At 34.8% G+C, this 15,189-nt stretch overlaps 1 protein-coding gene and 1 long non-coding RNA gene across 4 annotated transcripts in view; one reads left to right on the plus strand and one right to left on the minus strand.

The window, feature by feature from the left end:
* Positions 1-15,189, plus strand: part of LOC114881498 — a 94,999-nt gene that overhangs the window by 8,448 nt on the left and 71,362 nt on the right. Inside the window, exon 1 of one of the 2 annotated variants that reach the window (XR_003790266.2) lies at positions 8,946-9,076. The exons of the other annotated variant lie outside the window; for it this stretch is intronic. This is a non-coding gene — a long non-coding RNA (uncharacterized LOC114881498). Of the gene's footprint in view, positions 1-8,945; positions 9,077-15,189 lie in introns of those variants that run through there. 2 annotated transcript variants of the gene reach the window in all.
* Positions 1-15,189, minus strand: part of LOC114881461 (muscarinic acetylcholine receptor gar-2) — a 37,644-nt gene that overhangs the window by 7,227 nt on the left and 15,228 nt on the right. Inside the window, exons 3-4 of one of the 2 annotated variants that reach the window (XM_046286516.1) lie at positions 623-822; positions 55-120 (exon numbers count right to left, since the gene is read on the minus strand). In XM_046286516.1, the coding sequence (XP_046142472.1) occupies positions 55-120; positions 623-822 (266 nt within the window). Of the gene's footprint in view, positions 1-54; positions 250-622; positions 823-15,189 lie in introns of both variants that reach the window. The other variant, XM_029198264.2, reaches the window with a different exon arrangement.

Genomic DNA, 15,189 nt, shown 5'->3' on the forward strand with positions numbered 1-15,189 from the left:
TTTGTCTATGTACGGGAAGTAAAATGGAAAAATCGATAAAATGGTGAAACTTACCAATGAGCATATCGGTGGCTGCTAACGAGGCAATGAAATAGTTGCTCGGTTGTCTGATAGCCCTATCTACGATAAATGCCAGAAGGACGAGAATGTTACCGCCGACAGTTAACAGTATACATAATGCGAGGGAGAAAGCAATCAGTATCGTCTGCCAGAGTTCGAAGGGTGGTAGAACAGGCGTCAAAGGTTCCGCTGTTTAATATATAGAATATATCTTCTCAGTACATGCCTACACATTTTCACCCGACTTTTTTATTTAACATTGTTTCACGTATACATATATGTAATACCATTATCTTCTCATTCCTTATGGGTAAAATAAAAAATCATGATTATTTTACAAAAGCTAATTATACAGGGTGTCTATGGTAATTTAGAACAATTCTTATCTTTTCAATATTTAAATAAATAACGGAATTATTATAAATTAATTTAGACACCTAGTACTTCTCAACAAATATATAACATTTTGAAATTCTTTTGCATATGCAAATATTTTTCTCTACTGTTCTACGTGATTTCCCGAACTTTAATGATGTTGTCCATAGAAGTTCGATAATATTACCAGTTGATAGGGTTGTTGTATTCCCCGCTATCGTGCCGTTAGTGATATTCGATGGGAACCAGTCCGACAGAAGTTCCACGTATTCCCCGCTGTTCCAACGTGGATCATCCGGGTCAGGCCAAGTTCCATTAAACTGAGAGCATTCCGTTAAAATTTGATTGTACATGCGACAAAGACGTTCCCGTTGTCTCTCTCGTTTCCTGAAAATTACATTGCAAACGTTAGCCTCTCTCACACTTCACCCTCATTAATCGTACGTCTACGTACAACCCAGCAAATTAATTTCAAATGATTCGTTTAAAATCTGACGTGGATGCAATGAGTTAAATTCTGAAGTATACAAATCACCAGGCATTCCTGGACCAGATTAATAATTGAAAACATGCTACTCGCAGTTGCATTGGCATTCCTAGGCTCCTTAATAAAAAAAATTTTAGAAGTAGGAATTTCAATAAATTTGGATAGTAAGGCGCAGAACCGGCTGTAGGATGTTTGTTACCCTGGGCGACATTTTTTATGCCCCGCCTCCTTATTATTCATTTTTATCACACATTTTTTAAAATTAAATTCAAGCCACTTATACTATTAAGTTTTGTTTGACCCCCATTGAATAGCGTCTTGAAATCGGTCATTTAACATGCAACAAAGTAACAGCAATTCGGTGAACAATGTAGTGGAACAAGACGCAGGACAAAGGGACACCGTTAGGGAAAGGCGTACGATAAGGTCGCTACTTCTTTACTAATGTTCGTTAACGTCGAAGAAAATGTGACAGCGGTATTTCCTGATTTTAGCTAGTGACATGCACGCCTCTTGCTCTCTATGAAACATTACTGCAGTGGCAACACGAGAGGCGAGTCAAAGGCTGAATACACCGGGAGCACAATGAGCTTGAAATAAGCATGAATGGAACCACATCCATTCCCCTCTCGCAGGTCCTCGGCGCCGGCAGGCAAGAAACGACGAGCCGCGCCTTAAAGAGGGTGACTCGTTTTTAAATTATTTAGCAAAGTCTATCGTGACCAGCCAGGGCTCGAACGTGCCTTCTAGTTTTCGGTTACGACGGCCCTGTAGGTATTCGTGAAAAATTTAATTAACCTCCCTCGTTTTCTTAAACGTACCCCGTTAAATACACGGATTGAATTAAATAGGTTCTCGGAATAAATCAAATCCGCTTTTTGGGAAGAAAGAATTGCTTTTTTTAAAGTATCCACGAAGATATTCAATTATATTTTATTACCATGCTTGTAATATTATTATTATTACTATTTGTGAAGAGGTAATATTTTTCATTGTTCTTTCAGATCAATATTATTATATTTTCTTTATCAAAAGTACAGTATTATTTCAAAACGCGGCTGTTTTTATGGATCAACTATTTATCAGCTGAATACCAAAGTTTTTCCATATTTTTTTTTCCTTTTTTCTATTGTTTGGACTTTGTGGGTCAGCGAGCGATTTACGCAATGCGAAACGCGTTCATAGCACTGCTAATAATGCCTGCTAACGTGTATTATATTTATGTTTAAAAAACGCTTTGATAAAAATTTCTGGGTAAAGTTTAAAATTTTGATTTTGAGAATTACTCAATTATTAATTCATTTGAGAATCATTTTTAAATGATTCTCCGAATGAAACAGAGTATTGAGTACTTTATTCAAATTTCGTGTAAATGGTAATCAGACGCCTGGAATATAGAATTGCAATCAATGAAAACCGATAGCTCTCACCCGAAAGTGAAGTGGATTCGTTGAAATACCAAATATCAAATTACAATTTGTATCTTTATACGCATTTGATATTCTCAAAATAATTACTTTAAAAAAACATGAAGTATCTAATTAAAATGAACTTTGTTCTTTGTATTAGTACGTCAAACTAGATTTCAAAGTAATATATTCAAATGTACAAACAGAAGTTAATTTTTTCCTACTTTAATTTATGTGGTAGACAGTTCTGATGGAATGCTGTCTGAGCTCTGAGATAATTCATTTTCCTTGGAAAATGTCTACATGCCTTATCGTACTTCCAATTCCAGCGAATCCAATTCCTACTGAAACAAACGTCCTACTTATGCAAACTCATCGCAACACAAAATCTAATACTCAATCAAAAATTATTTTTTGCACTTTGTCATTACAGCAATTTTATAATAAAAAAAAAAATGTGAAAACACATTATTTAGTAAGATAATTTGTTAGAGTTTCAAATTTTTATCTTACAATTAATTTATTATTGATTAATAAATAAATTCAAAAATTAGAAAAATTACAAAGAATTTGGTTTTACAATTTTCTATGGTTTTCAAAGATTGTGGTCTTTTGTAAACATTGGCAGGTCAATAACTGATATGATGTTTGGATTTCATTGTCGGATTTGTAAAGCGATGAGAATTGTTGTAAGATTACTAGAACAGCTCGCTACAAGCATAGACAACGAAGTCACGCGAATAAAAAAAGATAGAGAGAAATGAGATCCATTGTTTCAATGTTCTCGAGGGTAAATACTTGTCCTCGTTATAGCAGGCTTTCACTTCAAGCTGCACCACCGTGAAATGATTCGTAAATACTTGTCCTCGTTATGGCGGCATTCCTTTTTTAGAGGTCTAGGATGCAGGTGAAATGATTCGTAAAGGGAAGTCAACTACCTGTAATTGACTGAAGCTCAAATATAGAGCTGATTGCAAGTGTACAAAAAACTGAACACAATCTATATATAGAGTGGGACAAAAATAAAAACTATTTTTAATTTTCAAAATTTATTGAAGATGTGTGGTGAAATTTAAATATTATAAATCATCACTCAATAAAACTACATATCATAAAATTTACATTAAAATGATAAAAGATTGTGAAAAATTGATTAAATTTTTCAACCTTTCGTAACCCATTCTGCATTACAGAATGCAATTAACTCCTTTTATTGATTGGAATTTGTGACATATTGGAGATAATTTAAAAGATTGTTTGATATTAAATTGACGTTAATGTTGAACCTAAAGTTGCTACTCTGGTAGAACTGTTGAAGTACGAAAGTATTGTTGAAAGTGGTTGGGAACTAATTAATTTAATTAAAAGCCAATCAAATTTATCTAGATTGGTTTTATGAAAGCACTTTGAAGTTCAGAACAAAGTGGGGCAGAAAGGTGTACTAATAGCAGGAAAAAAGTAATTTGTAAAATAAATAAGAATTTAAATGGAAGTATTTTGACATTTACATAAATTTAGAACAAATGGATGAAAAATTCCTTAACAATTCTAAATGACGAAGGTTGAAACTGTTATGAGAACACATTTTAGTAGTTGAACGAAGCATATCGGTATTGGTTTCAGTCGAATGCCAGGGAAGAGGGGTTGGGCAGGTGTTTGTAGGGTGCTTTAGACGAGGAAAGGGTGCTCGATCGGTTCGCCGCAACTCATGCCTCGAAACAAGGGTAAAGTATCCGTTTTGTCTAATGAGTTGTAATGCCCGCTCATCAAGGTCGTTCAACCGTGATTCGAACAGCCAGTGAGACACCCTTGTCAGGGTGGACTCGCAGCTTCCCGTTGATGTGCGTTTTCGATATTCTCCGACGTACAGCAAACTGTTCGAAAGACCACTCGATAGGCGGTGAGAAAAAAACTTTTTCAGCAGAGAAAAATCGATGTAACGACGTTTCAAACTTCTAGACCATGTCCCCATGAAGATATTTATAGAATATTTGCGTCAATGTAGGCAGATTATTGCTGATACATAAATTGGCTCGATCTCCATGTTTCAGAATGAAATTATCTGATTCCATTGTTCGATCTAGGTGGATAATTACTTTCCATTATTCGTTAATTGCAAGTCATTGATAATTGAAGTATTGTGAACGTATGTGTTTTAGTACATAGTCATAGATATTAATGATAATTTCGAAATATTCTTTCGTTGATGAATATTTTATTAAAAAAGCACGGGTTTAAAATATTAATCAAAAAAGCGTAATTCTAGAGGCACTAAATTAATTTAGATATCGAATATTTTTCTGCAGTTCATTTAAATATTTTTTCCCTTAAATGATATTCTAATTTTTATCGAAGATCCAATTCACAATAGCAAAAGAAATGTTACTTTATACGTAGAGGTATTTCCCTATAATTCCATTCAATGCCAGATGGTATACATTTCTACTTGGAGGATTTGTGCAAGAGTCCTCTTGGCCGAATGAACGGTACTCACGTGGCGAATATTCAGTTCCTCTTGAATACCAAAGGATGAAAGGAGAATTCAAAGAGAGAAAGCTCGAGGGAGGCGAAATAAGGGGGAAGATGTGAGAAGTGACTTCGAGCATATGAAAAATCTTTTTATCATACAAGTCCGTACAGATTTTTCCGGACTGAGTATGCCAGTTTCATCCATGAAAATATTCTAATTAATGGTACCCTTTGTTTTAATTAATTCAGTAGAAAAATTTTTTGAATTACGTATTTTATCCATATGCATTGAAAAAATATATTAATGGCAAGGATAAATTGAAAAATATTTTTGTTTAAAAATAATCATTGCTGTTTTTTCAAATTTACTTGAAATGAATTTTTGCTCAAAATATTGGTATTCTTGTTTTTGTTATAAAAAGTGGGGTACGTACCCCAAAATCAATATGTACGAAGGTAGACGAAAGTGTTCCAGGAATTCTCAGCAAATTTGAACAATGACGCTGAAATATGATGGCTGTAAGGCGTGTCATTCATTGCGACGTCGATACAATGACACTGTTTCGGTTCGTTCGTGAACAAGCCCGAAACTGCAAGCAGTATTCACGTAATGTTTGGAACGATGCCTAGCCCCGGTACTTGTTGCCGTACCTCTCTACGCCATCAACTTCTTCTTTACCGTTTCTTTTTTACAATTTTTCCCCTCGTTCGTTTCAACTCTTTCCAGTCAGCCTGGTCTTCGTATCGGCTAGCCTTGCTCGTTCATCTATCCCTCTCTGTCTGTTCGTATGATCATGCCATTCCACGGCGATGATCCTCTGCTCAACAGGGCTTATACACCAGCTACCCTTCGTCATCCTCTTGGCACACATCTACAGAAAGAGGGATGTAACGTACGAACAAAAGCGACGCCGATTACTAGCGTTATACACCAGATACATACGTAGTTCATATAAACTGAGTTTTCGATAAATTCGATCGGTGGATGAATTGCTTTTTTAACCCTTTCGTTATAGGCGCCTCTATTGGAAATCAAACCTACCCCTAAGCTCTTATATTAAATTGTCTATAAGTCAATATGCTAGAAAATTTTATTTACAATTAGAATTTTATTAGTGTAGGTATGATAATTAAAAATTATATTATTTTTTCCTAAATTAATTTTAATTTGATTGGATAAAACTTAACACTATAAAAGTTTTCGAGTAAGACAGGAACGATTTACCAGGGGGCTTGGTGAAATCATGACGAATTGTCGCATCGCTTCATGCGTTCCTTGATGTTTCTTCGGAACTCCCTCGAGGAGAACCTTATTTTTATCTTCTTCTCTCTCGCGAACGGATGGAGTCTTTGAACATGTACCTCACCTTCTTTTCGTCTCGCCATGCACGAAATACATAACCCATAGCTTGGGGCTGATATCAGCAGCAGCCGCTTCTTCTTCGGCGACACCAGCTTCCCGTGACATCGTTTCCTTAAATTCCGCGATACACCTCTTCAGAGAAATAGGCCGTCCCCGGGAGAAGAGCTTTTCCGGGAACTTCGGATTCATAGCCGTTGAAAGTTCAGGATTGTATGAATGAAATCGCGACGTTCAATTTTCCTTCGTCTTCAGATATTTTACGTCGGTAAATCCATTATTTTCTGCATTCACAACCCATCATTTTCACGGAAATCTTGGAAATTTTATTAACACGAAAAGAAAAGAAATCAACTTTTTAGCAGTGTATGAAACTATATTCTTCTTCTCATTCCGATTCTACTTTGCCTCTGTTTTCTGTTGATTCTACTTTTACGGAGGATGAAATTCGGCGCGTGGAAATGGCGAGATGAAAACGGAAGTTAGGAGAAATTTTCGTGAGATTGGACGTTGCTGCGGTCAGAGGGATCGGTATTAAAGCTTAGGTCATCAGTTGCCGAGAATGCGGCAACTTTTAAGAACGTGCTATGCTTCTTCGTCGAAGGTGTCGTAGTTTTAGTGAAAAACTTTCGCGAGCAAGTGGTACGATTTATTACTAAATCTTAAGTGATCCTCGACCTCCTGAGACTGTAATTAGCTTTCAGAAACTATTTAACTATTGATTTATGATATACATCCTTTACACCATCTATTTATAACTGAATAAAGTAAGGGTATCGTTTCATAAATTTTCGGTGTCACATGAAGGTGAATTTGTTTCATTAATATTATAAATAACAGTTTCATTTATCATTTAATTACCTCAAGAATTTTTTAATTGGATAAAATTGATTAATATTAATTTCGAATAAAACATTTTTTTGTAAAATTACTAATTGAAAAAAATTAGAGTACATCAAAAAAATTACCCCTATATTATGTTATGAAGGGAATAATTTACTAAAGAGGATTTTTTAGGTGGGTAGTTAAAAGTGAAAAACAAATTAACGCTGCTTCAATGAGTAAAAATACACAAAAATAAATCAATACAGTAGACTAAAAAAAAACCATCCTGTGGATAAATGAACCAACATACAAATTTGATAAGTGCCCTAATTCTAATATCTCCCAGATAAGGGATCCTCCATTGTACCGCACTCTTATCGCGTGTAATCAAGCAATATGCCATAGTTGGTGTCACTAGAAACCAGAGGAAATTCCCTTCAAACAGTGTCTGTGTAGCTAATTGCACGCGAGGAGACACAGGACAGGCGTGTCCTGAAATATCATCGAACAGTGATGGTAGTGATACTAGTGGAACACGATGTACCATCAACTGCCGACGATAACATTGGCGGGAATTTCCTCTCGACTTTTCGTGAGGGATCTTCTCCTGTTGGATGATTCCAGTGTCACGCCGTGGGCGATCGTATGCCAGCCGAGTTATTAAACGCGTTCGTTCAATTCCCCCGAGCGATTGAGCTTACCCTCTGTGGAGTTTGCTACATCACCGCCATCAGCGTGCCATCGTAACGTTGATATTTATGGAACACTATCCTGCCCTCCGTCCAAGTGTAAATCCGATTTCATCTCTACTCTAAATTAAGCGTCCACCATACCTCGAATCGGGATGCAAGTGGACCACGAAATGCGACATGAGATATCAACCTTGTGCCCCTGACAGACCTGTCTTTTGTGGAGATTGACTATTGTACCAGCTCGAGAAGTATTGATGCTTTCTTGATTTTTTTAGGGGTCTAGGGTGATGGGATGATATTGAAACCATAAAATTAATGTTTGCATGTACTTTGCATTCACTTTCATCACTCATTTCACCTTTCATCCAGCTTTTATAAGCTTCTGCGACCTGTAATACCAGGGTATTAAGGTTCTTATCACTGGTCTATTACGCTAGTAATAGCGTCCTTTATTCATCTAGTCGGCTCTGAAACGTGCGTTAACTTCACGAATTTCTGTACACTAGATAATTGCATCACCAGCACAGATTCACTTCCTGCTCTATCAACAATTTATAGAAGAAATTTCAATGATCTGTTGATGTAAAACAATTAACCTATGTTTAATGTAACACCGCCTCCTCTTCTATTGCATATATCTATTGCCATCGGTCTTCGTCGATCTCAAGGTTTCATCGAGAGACAAAGACTAGTTCATAATTAAGTGACGCGCAGAGACGTTGCTGATAGAGAATATTAGGCTGTCGTCGCTATGATGAGAAACGATCCATCTGATGTGTACACATCATTGGTTCTCAGTGCGTGATGCACGATAGTGCACAGCAGTATCAATTTCCACTAATTGCAAGACGCACCTGTCTTTGCCCGTTTTAGACAGAACTCTCGCCTACGTTTGGTAGCTTGAAACGCTGCAATTTGACGCTTCATTGCTTAAATGTCTCCTTATTAGGATAAGATTCTTTGAAGTAAGATAGGAAATAATTCCGCATGGAGAAACAAATCAAAATTGTAGAATGAATTTGGAATATTTGTTATTTTACAAATTGGGTTAATTTTTACTCTGCAAATTTAATTATTTGATTTACTTGTAAATCAAAATATTAAATTTCATCTAGATTCACGGTCGAATTGATGCTCGTGTTGACATTAAGACGGAGTAAGAACCTCGGGGCACTAATCCTCGGAATGTTTTGAAAATTCTGAGCTTCCTTAATTCCGTTTCTGTTTACAACTCGAAACCGCGCCTCAGTTCCTCGCCACCCGTCGCGTCGGACAGAGCTGATCGAGTCATGTGTTATAAATTCGATTTCGACAAATCTGGTGGATTTTATTTATCACATACTGAGGAGACATTTTCAAATGTAATCAACGTAGAAGTAATTCTTGCAAACAATATGAGGTAATCTTCAGTAAATTGTTTCACAAAGATTATTGGAAAAAACCATTTACGTGAATTATATCTGGCACTTTATATGAAAAGATTGATCCGCTTTCATATCTTGATTACAATTCCTGTCAGATATACAGACGGAACTTTCCTTGATTTATCATCATTGACACGATATCAAGTGGTGTTCATTTTTGGAACTCAATCGAGGGGGAAAAGCATAGGAAGAAAAATTCCGAAAATAGCATACATAGGCACGCGTTCGTGATTTTCATCATGATCGATCAGTCGTGTACGTCAAAAGTGTTTTCCGATATCTTAGTTTGTCCGATCAATGGAAAATGTTTATTTTGAAAATTATCTGTTTGAAGAAAAATGGTAGATTTTATCACTATATTCTTGGAAATATTTTGGGAAAACTTTCTTTAAGAAACAAAAGTTTATTAAAAAATTTGGAAATTTAAATATGAAACTATTAGCATTGCAAATGGAAAAATCACTTGACCTTGCATTTTCAAATTTTCCTTATCGATTAATTGTAAACACTGTACCAACGTATTGCAGTTAATTTATGTAAAAACATGGCAAACTTGAACTGAAGAAGCACTTTAGTATCGTGGGTTAATTAAATTCTTGAAAAACGAGCCTCACTTGTCGAACTCGTTCGTATTTCCCTAGCATAGAAATATCTTTTGTACGAGCATTGAATATTTATATGTGAAGGTTTATTTCAATCCGATAAACTTTTTCCATTTAGCGATACAATAATGCTGGTCCGTGTGCTGATAAAACTCGTTTTCAATGTATATTTTAACAACGGGCGAAATTGATGGGCGATTGATGGGCAATCGAGAGGTTTATGTATTTATTTGATTACAAACGTTTTTAATTGATAGGTTTGAAATAAATATATATTTTAGTGTACAGTGTATAATTATACAAGTATTGAATTGTAAAAAAAGTAATATTTGAAATATAATTCTTATAATATCAATAATTATTGTCAAAATTAATACAGCTTGTCAGAATCATACATAAATTAATTCTGAAATAGTGATAAAAATACCAGAAGAAATTTTTTCGCAACGTCTGACGTTAAATTTTAACATATATTTTGAGGTCGTAATAACCCTGAAATCGACTCACTTTATCACGTATAATCAAGCCCGACAGAATTTTATTTTTCCCGATCTGGCGTACATGCCCTGGAACGACGTCGTTTGACTCACCCTACCCCTTGTCCTTCACTTTCATTATCATAGGACACCAATCTGACAACCATTTTCCTTTTTCCACAGTTTCATGAGCACCCTGATAACCTGCCGTAAATTTGCTGAAGTTTTTCGGTAACGAGCTCTTCGTTCCATCAAGTAGATACACATACATACATGGTTTTATGCATGTGAATGCATAAGAAATTTTTTTTTCTTGTTAAATTTTAAAAACTTTATTATTATAATTATACCTAAATGTGCCAATACTTTCTTAATTCGCTGAACATTATTCCGTGAGGTGTAGCATTCGGCAAACTCAGCACCTTGTTGACCCAATCGTGGTCATTAAATTTCGCTGCACTTTTCACAGGTTAAATCAATAAAAATTTAGCCATTTAAGGTGATTGGGACATTTGTTAATGTAATAACATTTTCAAGAACTTGTGATACATATAAACAGTTTCAAAATATTAAAATTCATAAAAGTATTAAAGATATAAAAATAGAAATATTTTTCCAATTCTACCTTATTTTGTCTTCTGAAGGCTAAAACAAGAAAAATGGTAACTTATGATTATTAAAATTAGCTAAATGTCTCAAGATACCAATAGCAATGGAAAAAATTGTTCAATAACAAAGTTAATACCATCAAATCCCAATTTGGACAATCCTGTAATTGTTCACAAACCAAAAGGTACACAAACGAAAGAAGCTCTGTTTCTTTTTTATCATTGAAAGTGAAAATCCACTTTAATCCCAGCTATTGTGCAACACGCGTTCCGTCAACGTAGCACAAAGAGCGTCTCTAAACCTTTTGTTCCCTGAATCAGATTTCCATGTTTCATGTGTATCCGCAGGAATTGCTTTCTATCGTGGCCAAATTAAATATTTCGTGACTTCGATGCTGAACCTATGTTACAGTAGGAGCAAGCAATTTGAAAGCAATACGCTTCACCTCCGCATACAAAATACATTTTTGCCCAGATTCCCTCTGTGGACCAAGGAAAATTCAAAAATCAATACCCTTGGAGGTTTGATAGCCGCGGGCCCCAGAAACCTTAATCCGCTCCTGGCCAGTAGAGATTTAGAGTACAATTAATTAAACTTAGGACCCCTATTCTACATGGCCTATCATGTCACTAATTTTCCTGTAAAAATTTAAGTCCCAATTCGTCCCTAATTAAAACTATCATAAAAGAGTTAACTTCATTAATAACCCATGTAGCAATTAACGAGTTAATAATAATGAAATATCTTAAATTTTTGATACACTTCCCATGTTATATAATTTATTGAATTTACTAATTTAAGTTGGAATTAACACATCGATCCGATGTTATTATAACGATCCAATATTCAACGTAAATAACGATACCGTGCACAATATTGCTTACGTATAAAAGAACAAAAGCATAACGTTGGCGGGATTGTTCAAAGAACATTCACGTCCTCGTTTCACTTTCCTAACACATCATTTCACTCGCTTAGAACATATTAATCCGAGCCTTGCAAATCGGTCAACTTGTTTCTATGTTGAATTAAAAAAAAAAGGAAAGGGGTGAAAAAGTGAAGAAATAGTAACGTGAACGGGGTACGTGACCATAATTAAAGCTTCGAATCGATATAATGATGGGATTGCAGCTGATTAATATGTAATAATTCACAGGGTTTTGCGGATCTTTTAAATATTCGGTTTTTGAATGCAAAGTGCTTGGGAATAGAAAATCGATTTATTGTTAGACACAATGAATTGGAAGAATGAGCTTATTGAAATAATGAATTTTAATTATTTATTTTCCAAGTACTGCATTGTTTTAAAAGCTCATGAAGAATATTATTAAATTTTTCATTTCATTTATCATACTAAATATAAAGTCTGATGTAGTAAAGTTAATTAATAATGCAGCATAAAAATAATGAATTTTATATTTAGATGCATATCTATTTTTCAGTGTATAATAAAATTATTAATAAATTTGATGAATATTTTATATTGATAAATTAAAAATAATTTATTACTTCAAGTACAGTCTGTTTAAAGAAAAAAGATTCGTGGAAATTAATTTTTCATTTAAAGAACGTTATTTATTTGACTCGTTTCGCTGTTGGAAGGGGCGTATTAATATTTTCCTCTTTTCCTGTGAGACTTTAGACGTAGTTTAATTACGCGTAGAAAGGTAAAACGCGTTTCATGAGAAACACGCATTCACTTATTTGAAAATCGTATCACGCTGCGAGTAGCATGCAGATCGTATGCAGATCATTGGAATTGCAAAGATTTTTGCACTTTCGTGACGACTAGCGCGTCGATTTTATGGACGATAAATAAATACAGTGGGTTTTAGCATGTTTCATGCTGCAACCTTGTATCGTATTTCTTCAATGGAATGTGTCGATTAGCAGAAATGCAAATTCTAATTACGACTGTTTTCATTTTCTTGATTTTTAATTTTTCAATTTTCAGAAAGTATAATTTAGACTTACATATATTTACTTGCAGAAGAAACTTGTTGCATGAAACGTATAGTTTTTATAAGGTACATTTACTGGGGTTCATAGTTTGTTGTTCTAATAATTAATATAGTTCAATTCACTATGTAATAAATAATTTACCTAACAGAAGGTTACATTATTATATTTCATATTGTAATCACCATCCAATGATCGGAACAGAAAACTTTTTAATGCTGCACGATCCTTTTTTGTCTGTCGCATATTGAAAAATTTTTATCTCGGTAATAATGTCCAATTAAGCAGAAAACGCATCAATACGTATGATTGAAATTGAATTGAAAAAGACGAGTGAGCAGAGCACTGGAGTAGGAATTATTTTTCCCCCTTTAAATTTGTTAATTGAAACGGGATTTCAATCATTTGTTGCTGCCAGCAGTCGGTGTTTTGCCAGGATTTGCAAGGAACCTGGATTAACTTTCAGTAATGAACATTGATCTCGGCTTTTATTGATGAAATGAAATGATATGCAAACAAACTAGTTTTATGAATATAATAAAAAAAAAATACAACGCTTGATATTAATACTTTAAATAATAAAATACTAGGTATATCAACTTTTTTTTAATTACATTTTATGCATGTCGAGTTTCAAGTCGTACAGAGGGTGATGATAACGATACTATCTTCCCCCTTTTATACCGAAATCCTTTTTCGATAAAACTCAGGTAAACTGATAGGATGAACTAGGTCTCCTTTCATTTTTATGATGTACAAAAGACGCAGTTGAATACCAGGTTCGGGGTATTACCATTTTATATAGATAGCATCATTTGGTATCGCTGCCTCATTTCTTTCATGGGTTATTGAAATACGATAAAACAAAATGGCTTGTACCCTCGGGAGTTTATAATTTTTTCGCTACCATCCAAGCATAGTTCAGATTTCACAAATTTACAGTGAGTGCTCTTATAATATTTAGAGAATTATTAAAGTGAAAAATTTTAAATTAGAATACTTTAGAAGGTTCCATTTCTAAAAAAAAATATGAACACCTAACTCCAGTCAATTAATCATTTTCATCCATCTATTGAATCTGTCTTCAAACTTTCACTCAAAGACCCTCTAATTTCACACGAAATTCAAGGCTCTAGATTGACTGATCGAAACTGTAACGCTTGAAATGAAATGAAACATCGATCATCAGGGAGAATTATTTTTTTCTTTTTCATTTAACACGCGATTGCTTCATTGCTAATGAAAAGAGGGACATGCAAAAATCAATAACACTGTACGTTCAGAATGGTCATGTACACGTCTGTTTGGTTGCTTTATCGATAGCCAGACGGAAAAATTGGAAATTTTTCGTCAGTATTGCGTGCCCATCGAGTGGTAGGATCGCTTGATCCTCCGTTAAGGGTGGTTCGCGTGCCTCGTTCCAGCTTGCACGACATCGGTTCACCCTTTTACGAAATAACGAAAACGGAACGAGCATGTATCCGAGTACTCGAGCGGCATCAACCGAAACTCACTCAACTACTCGTTCGCATGGTTCAACTTCACGGGATACGCGAATTAGCGTGGCTAGGTCAAGGGTGCAATTTGTCCCAGATTAGTTCTGTTAGCCGCCCGTCTGCTAGTTGTCGCCCCTGTTTTAACCGTTGTTTAGCTTTTTTTTCTTTTTATGGGGAAGTTCAGTTTTGAAAACTTCGATTTTAAATATTTTTTAAGAATTTCATACTTCATTCGGCGAATTAATTGTTTGTTAAATAAAAAGGGGGCAAGAATTACCTGTAAAAGAAATTCTTCTGATAGTAATTGCTTTTCACAGGTGTACCGCTTGCATTATCGGAAAACGCAGCGGTCGTCCTTTGAAACGAACGTTCATTGTCGGTATCTGTTTGCAATTCACCCGTATAGGTATGTGTTCTATCGGGCCACGACGAGCCGACAAAGTGAATCTCGGGTGTAAAATTTTAACTTGCACAATGTTTGCGCGAAAATTTTCGGCTAAAAAGTGTAACGACGTTCAATAAAAAAGTACCCCTAGGGAAATCTTTATTCTACACGCCCCAGGATAGTTCATGTTAACGAAGCTTACATGGTGAAATTAACTGTGAAGAGATGTTTATTCTCAGGATATAATTATTATGAAATTTCGCTGGAATATATTAGTTAAAGTAAGTAAAGGATAACAGAAATTTAATATTAAAGATTTTATAATAATTTTTAAATAATGTAGTTTGTATCGCAACTGGCAATAATAAGAAAAATTTGTTTTCTTAATTTTTGTCAAGTTTCCTTCACTAAAATGGATTCAATTGAATTATACTACCGTGTATTAAACTGGAGATAGAATAAATTTTTAACTCAATTGTTTTGAAAAGTTATCGGTATATCAGCAACGAAGTCATAACATTTTTTACGACATTGTACTATAGACTGTCCTATCTCCATTAC

The sequence above is a fragment of the Osmia bicornis genome, chromosome 7, assembly GCF_907164935.1.
Source record: "Osmia bicornis bicornis chromosome 7, iOsmBic2.1, whole genome shotgun sequence".
Lineage (NCBI taxonomy): Eukaryota > Metazoa > Arthropoda > Insecta > Hymenoptera > Megachilidae > Osmia > Osmia bicornis.